The 8,087-nt window shown below is 35.7% G+C and overlaps 1 protein-coding gene across 3 annotated transcripts in view; it reads right to left on the bottom strand.

Moving 5' to 3' along the window:
- The window catches only part of LOC135207584 (E3 ubiquitin-protein ligase TRIM9-like), a 326,773-nt gene that overhangs the window by 42,773 nt on the left and 275,913 nt on the right, over window positions 1-8,087 (bottom strand). For all 3 annotated transcript variants that reach the window (XM_064239437.1, XM_064239436.1, XM_064239438.1), the window contains 4 exons: window positions 7,017-7,156; window positions 2,146-2,284; window positions 1,746-1,964; window positions 1,133-1,305 (listed from right to left, as the gene is read on the bottom strand). In XM_064239437.1, the coding sequence (XP_064095507.1) occupies window positions 1,133-1,305; window positions 1,746-1,964; window positions 2,146-2,284; window positions 7,017-7,156 (671 nt within the window). The remainder of the gene's footprint in view (window positions 1-1,132; window positions 1,306-1,745; window positions 1,965-2,145; window positions 2,285-7,016; window positions 7,157-8,087) is intronic.

The following is an 8,087-nucleotide window of genomic DNA, read 5'->3' as shown; positions in this document are numbered from 1 at the left end:
AAAGTGTGACATCCAGAGGACTATCAGCAAAAACCAGTAACTGCTAAAGCAGCTGGAGATGAGCTACCCAAACCCATAACTGCTAAAGCAGCTGGATGATCTACCAAAAATATATACTGTATTACAACCTGATAAAGGAAGAGCTAGGACCAGAAGTTTGGAGAAAATGTGCTTATAATCATCTATAATGTGTAAGTAAGAAATGTAACAGGTCAACAGAAAAGGCAAAAAATACCAGACATTACAAACAGCATGAAGGGTTATACATCTCAGGTGAAATGACAGGCAGAACAAAGGAAAATGGGATGTACTAACACAAGGAGTTTTTATATTCAGGCTGCTAAATGTAAAGTACTAATGAACTAATAAGTGATTATGTAACACATTTGTGATCTTCAAAACAAACAATTAACTGGGATCAAAAAGAGATTGGAAATATTTAAAAAGTTGAATTTAATGCACTGTACCAGTGAAGGCAATGGCAGGCACAGCAGAAGAATGAGAGAACATAGGTGTCCATGAATTAGCAGCACCACATCCTTTCAGAGCAATAGGAGCAACAACAAAACAGTGCAAAAGGGGAAACCCTGAGAGTTGCTATATATTATATAGCTGATGATTACTGTAATGTTAACATCAGAAGTAGGACAGAGTGCAGTACTTTAAAATACGGAGGAAAGATGGTGAAAGAGAACATAGGCATGATAGTGTATGCCAAACATAAGCCCTAGGGGACAACACATGTGGAAAGAGACCATTGGACTAAAGATAAATAAATAGTATATTCCATTAATACAAAAGAAAAAATTATAATGCCTGAATGGGCACTTACAAGAAAATGGAAGAACTCTCGAAGTGTGATGCAAAGGAATAATATTACAATCTTTTAAGTTACAGTGAGATGTATCTAATAGCTGAAATGGAGACGAAGATTGCAAAGCTTGAAATTATTTAAATATATTCTATGAAAGGGGGTAAGTGAAATAAATTTGTAGTAAATATGTTAGTAACGGGACAGATACAAAAACATTGCATAATGAAATTGTCATGGACACTTGAGCAGAAAAATTGCATAAGATGAAAGGGTGAAGGGAAACTCCTTTCACTCCTATAATAATGATATGGTACAAACCTGTAAATCTCCATTAACATAAAATGTTAAGGTTTTCTCAGGTAAAATCAGTAATAGTCCTACAGTGTCCCCTGCTCTTACACCTCCAGATTTTCTATCAAAATGTTCTCCTCCATGCATGAACCATGACCGTTCCCCATCGATGTACATACTCCAGCTGCCACCACATTTTCCTGTTGATCAACAATGAATTTATACTTTTCAATAACACCATAATTACAAAGCATTCTGACAATGGATATACAGTAATTAACTTAAGAAATACTGAATTTTTTTCAATTGGAAGTTAAAGATACTTTGCTTCTCACTTGCTGTGAATAAAACTCAAATGAAAATGAGTGATTCATGCAAAGCACCTTGTTAATGCTTTAGTAGTAAAACAAATTTCCAAGCTACATTACTGAATAAAATTCTCATTTTTTATCTTAAAACTGCAGTATACAATTCAATTCCAACAACCTGACAATTTTTGTATATTTTTCCAAACAATATTTGTAGCTCTATTTGAAAACCAATGGAAATAAACTATTGCTTCTGAAACCACACAAATGCAGTGAAGAAAAAAAATATTCAAGTTTTAATGTTTTAACGTTGACAAGTTGCAAAACCTCACCTAAAATCATCTCCTTGCATATGTCTATTCTTCCAACTCCAAATGCAATGTCTGCATTTCCATCATAACGTTCTATGTGGAACTCCCAGTAATGAATGCCCCTAGAGAAGCCAACACTACCCAAGGCTACACGATGTTCGTAAGAGTCACAGCTCACTGTGCAACCATTCTCCGACAGTGTATGATCAGCATGATTTGTTTCAAATGTAAACCATGCGACTGTTAGGAAAAGGAAAAATTTTGCAATCAGCAATCCAAGTACAACAGAGAACATAATACATTTAGATATTTTCAGAGTAATTCATATTCCTCAGCAAATATAAATCAGTACTGCGTACATATGAAATCTTGAATTATAATGTACATTAATGTATTTCTGCAAAAAAAGGCAAGGCATTACCTGCTGCTGTTTGTAAACAAAGAGGTTCACAAAATGCAGAGCTTCCACTATTGTTGAAGGCTTTAACTCTTGCTCTGTAAATAGAGTTAAAATGAAGACCATCGATGGTACACACAGTCTCCTCTCCGGTGTACACTTCCTGTCAGATAAAAAAAAAAAATGGGTTTAATTACAATGAAAGAAAAGATACACAGCGAGATCATAAGTTAACATAACACTTGAATTTACCTTTCTTATCTTAGGTATGGAGGTCACACAAAAATTAAATGTCTGCAAAGATCTTACCAAAAGTCAATGGATTCAGATACTCTTGTTGTATTAGACCAAAAAATAAGTTTAGCATCCGCTTAGTGTATCAGCACACTGCACAGATTATGACCGTACATCATACATACAAATCTAGCACCAACAGGTCATACTTTTCCCTTAACTTCGTTTTTAAACAAGTTTGCCTTCAAGGTTACCCATGCCATGGAGCAATCAAAATTGATGGTGGACTGTTCCAACTGGATGTGCACGAATTCCACAAAACTCTTGTAAAAATATTGAATAGTTCATTTGGACTAAGTAACAACTGTAGCATTTTTTCCTATTGGAAAATATTAGATAAATTTCTATACAAGAAGGTCATTAGTTAATGTTGGAAGACTTTGTAATTTTCCTCATTGTTCTAATCTGATCTTATCAAAATATCATTGCAAGTACTTTTACCTTTGTATCTTTCAAGGTTCAGGAGTTGCTGGGCAGCTAACTGCTCTAATATTGCACATGCATTGGGTATTTTCCATATTTAAGCTCTACCCATATTATTATTCAGATGATGAAACCTATTAAAAAAAGAAAAACAAATTCATTGATGAAATTGTATGAAAATGCAAGGACAGTATTAGGGTGGCAAAGCACTGCATTTTTGCTTGAACTTCATAAGTTCTGACATCATCTGAGAGGCTGCTCCACAGATTGACTGCATATTGGTGCTGCTGTACAGCTAACCTCGTTGCTTGGCAGATAAGGGGATCAGGGATCAATTGTGACTGCTAAAATACAATTTATGAAAAGGTGACAAACAACAGACAACCCATCGATGGTCCAAGTCATAACTGTATTAGGAAACCTATCGCCACCAACCACTATCTAAAGAGATAAATCTGGTAGAAGCAGACATCCACACCAAAGAACAATATTCCAGTAAAGGAAGTACACAAATGATCTAACACAGCTTGCATTGATTATATCTGTTATAAATACATATGACCTTACGAACAATACCTAACTACGTGCGGCATTTGCTGAACTTTAATTAAATGTTTCTCAAAAGTCAGATGAGAGTCAAAAGTTATACCTAGAACAGTTAAAGCTTCAGACTCAATCGGCCAAGTTCCATCCACCAGAAGGGGAGGATAAGGGTGGGAAATCTGTATGAGATCTGTTAATCAATAGTGTTTTCGTTTTACTGGAGTTCAGCCTCTTACCGCATCAACTTCACCATTCCCAGATCCGTTCCATGTCCCAACTGAGGCTGAAGGCAGCTTAATTTCTCATAAGTGGAGCCTTTACTACACCTACAAGTGTGAATCATCGGCATACTGAACAATCTTGTCTTCCAGGCTAAAAACCAAATCATTTGTATATTACACTAAAAATGACAAGTAGACCAAGAACATTGCCCTGTGGAACTCCAGACACAAATAGGTCTTGGTTCACTAAAGATCCCTGTAAGGAAATCTTGAAGTAATACTAAAACATATCCATCCACTACAAGATCTGAAGTTTATAATTTACTAAACTGAAAGCAGTACTAAAATCTATTTGAATTACTCTGGGTTCAGCTCAATGTCTCCCGAAAGACTTAAAATTAACAACATAAAATCAGTACCACCACTTAAAATACTCATAACAACAGAAACATTTTAAATATCAACAGCACAATAAACAACAATACCATCAACAACAAAAGTATTTACATTATCTATAAAAATTCTGTCAAGAGTATAAATACACAACACCACGTCAATGGAAAAAAAAAACACCAGAAGCAACTGGTCGACAAGATGGAGCCAGCACACCTTGTAAGACAAAAGAAATTCACCCGGTTTGCCATAACAACTGGGAGAGGCAGGATGGATCTGAAATAAAGCAATCAAAAGGAAATGATTACCTAAAGGCAAAGGCACTTTCCTAATAATCCTACAAGCACCTGTCCTATATACTTTTCGAAAAAAACAGGACAGTGAACAAAAAAGATAAATGCCTGATTGTACCCTTAGGCGAGGGAACTCAAACCCAAGACCACGGAAGGCAACAGTACAATGGCTATGGCACAGTCCAAGGTTGGAGAACAAGGTTTGTATTCAGAGTAGCCTTCTCTTAGGAGGGTTCCCTACCAAGGCTAAAAAGTCCCTCCTCCTACCAACCGATTTGATTTTGGAGTGTCCTTCTCTTAAAAGAGTTGCCTGCCACAGCTTAAAGTCTTTTTCTACCCTAACTTGTGTAGGTAGGAACGTCACAGCCTGGTTTTATACGTTGTATGTATTACAGTAATAAATTTGTTACCCTTAGAACATTAATGTCCTAGTGGTCACAATAACCCTTCGATCAACTTGAGACATTATGCCTAGAAAACACTTGAATGTGGGTCCTACTAACATGCAACCTAAAGAATTCCTGTACGACATTAAACTGGCTTTGATGCAGAAGAACGAATATGGATTATGAAGAAGATGGAATCATTGAACAAACTGGAATTCTTGCATATAAAATGGACCAATTTTCATGCATTTTTATATGAAACCAACTCCCAAATACATACCAAAAAAGCATTTAACAAAATTTTGCATAATTCAGAACTTCCACATTTATTCTAAACACAGAAATTGCAAAAAACACTGTTATACTTTTAGGGCTAACACATGGTGGCATCAACAGGTGTCAAATATTACACCATTACCATGTTTCAACACATTAAACTCAATGATTTACACAAAAGTAGTACAAACTTGATATGCCTATCCCAAACTAGTGCACTGCAGGCTTTCTGACCAGTGAAATCCAGAATCCTTAACACTGCCTAAAATTTATACCAACAGCATTTACACCAATAACAAAATGATGGCAGGCAGTAAGTGGCTGCAATAATCAGAGCTGAAGGTATCAGTATATATTTGAGGCTATTACCAGATACAAACCACTTATTAGGTTAGAAAGGAGGTGGTTGGGGTTAGAATTTATTTTCTTCTTCCCAGCTGGTTCCCATTTTTATTAGGGGTCGCCGTTTCCATCTATTTCTATTTCTATCCTGCGCTTCTTTCAAATACCATATTCTACTTCACCTATATTTCACATTATGTTTTCCCATTTCATATTTTTGTAGACTAACTTAAGGTAGATGGGATAGTGAACCTGCCATTCTCATCATCAACACTGATAGAGCCAACTTTAAGATGTATAAATGTATTAAAACCTGTTAGGTCAAAGAAATCTTTTGGTGTTAACATTAGAAATGTCCTTGTAATGTGGTAGTAATGATTACCATTAACTCAAAAGTACATTACGAGTGGAGTACTATAGCACATATGCAGATTGAATGCTGCTATTCAAGGGGTAGGTTAGGTAGTTATGGACTACCAATGTTACATTTTTTGTTAAGAGTTAAAAGAAGGTTCAAGCAAATGCATCCTACTACAGATAAGAGTAGGTTTCTGCACATTCAGTTAGATTAAGTATGATTGCCTTGAAGTACCACTACCTCATGTCTAGGGATTGGATTAGGGATGGCATAGTCAGAGACAAACATTTTTCTTTTTACAACATTCTCTTGTGCTTAGAGTATATTGAATAACTGGTGTAAAATATTAACACCAGTCACCAGTGTTAATTTAGCGAATTTCTTGACAACAAAATGTAGGGAAAACGACAGAGATTAGGCTTGACTACCAACGGAATGGCAACATAATTTTGGACACCCAAGTCCAACTCTTGTCGACCCACATTGTTGGAGTGGAACACCCAACAAACCATTTAACACAGTTTCAACTTCTCTCTTTAGTAAAGCAGTAAAAATTACAGAATTATAAGTTCAAAGATTCCCGTTTACAAAAATCTAAGATAGTACCACAAGTTAAAAAATACTGGATATATCAAAGCCATCGTCTATAATACTACCAATGTAATTGTCTCTAAGTACTTTGGTGAATTAGCAAGATGAATTACAACACTTACAAGATCTGACCCGTCTGCAGGTATCTTTTTTTTTTTTTTACCAGATTCTAACTTTATCCTTAGTATAATATTACATTAGATTCACGTTTATTGTTCGAGTCGAAGCCCAGGCAAGGCACCAACCATAAATTCCTTCACTTCAGTAGTACCATATTATGTAAATATATTCAAATACCCAAGACCTACTAATTTCGTGATTTTCACAGTCACATTATATCGAGATTGCTCCTTATTGATTTCCCAACATCCTACGGGAGTGAAACTGTGATTACTTTGGCCTCAAAGGAATAATAAGAACATTTAGTGATTCTGCAGCATTTCCAACCACCTAGACGCCTACAATCTTACACTATGTAAGCATTTATTCTGTAGTTATATATATATATATATATATATGTGTGTGTGTGTGTGTGTGTGTGTGTGTGTGTGTGTGTGTGTGTGTGTGTGTACATGACTTAACAGTTTAAATAAGGATGTCTGACAACTGCCATTTCTCGTGTGTAAGTTTTTTTTTAGTCTATGCAATGCAGTGATTCCTATTAACACTGCTGCTGCTTCTACTCTTACTAGTACTAATGTTGCTACTTCTAATACAACAATAACTAACATTACTATTAATCTAAATGTCATTTTTGTCAACGAAGCCTCCTCACCCTGAAAGGGCCGTTGCTACCGTCGTCAATCTCCAGCGTGTATCCGGTGACACAGGAAGTGTGATGTGGAGCCCAAGCAATTGTGACACTATTGTTCTCCGCACTGCACTCCTCGGGGATCATCGCTGGCGTTCCAGGCGCTGTGAGAGAAATATTAGTCACATCACACATGAAATAATCAATAGTTTAAGAATATATGTAATCTACGTGTCTATTGGCAAGAGACCTGAACGTTTGACGTATTGTAAGAGTTCATAAATGTGCCTGTAAACTTTTGGCACCTGTTGCTTGCATGGAAATATGTGTAAACACCTGCAAAGTTACACCCCAATAGTACTAGTGCACGATTCATGTATGTATCATATATCTTGAATTAACGAAAACTTATATATATACATAACCTAATAACACCAGAACACATAGTTACAGTAAAATTAATTATGCGTGTAAACTTTTGACACATGCTGCTTGCATAGAAATATATGCAAACACCTGCAAATTTACATCCCAATAGTACTAGTGCACGATTCATGTATGTGCCCATATTTTTTAATTAATTCATGACTCGGTAGAATTATGTTTATAGACGCATATAATTAAATAGTTTATAACATATATAGTTCTGAGTTAATTTTTTGTAATCATTTATTCGACTTTTCAATCTCTCCATAATGAAACCTAATATGCTTAAATATTCCCTACTTTCTCTCATAAGACAGAATGAGGACTAAATAAATGATCGGTCACTTAACTGGTAGATGGGTCTCTTCCCAGGAGAATATTCGATATGCAAACTACTCAGAATTATAAATTATCTTCACCAACTTTCTGCCTTCCATCCTTCTTACATCTACCTACCTAAAATCTAAGAATTATTTTATTTATACGAGTATTAAATTAATTCAGTGATTTGAATTACGTTACGCAGCATTGAACCAAAACTTCCAAATTAGCAGAGATTATATATGCAGGCCTTTCGAGTAACTGCATATGTGTCTGGGGGCGGGGCGGGGGGGGGGGGGGTGGGTCTTATAAATATGCAAAAATAAGATGGAACTATAAAATTAGACA

This window comes from Macrobrachium nipponense, chromosome 32 (assembly GCF_015104395.2).
Source record: "Macrobrachium nipponense isolate FS-2020 chromosome 32, ASM1510439v2, whole genome shotgun sequence".
Taxonomy (NCBI): domain Eukaryota; kingdom Metazoa; phylum Arthropoda; class Malacostraca; order Decapoda; family Palaemonidae; genus Macrobrachium; species Macrobrachium nipponense.
This window is presented reverse-complemented; position numbering and strand designations above follow the sequence as displayed.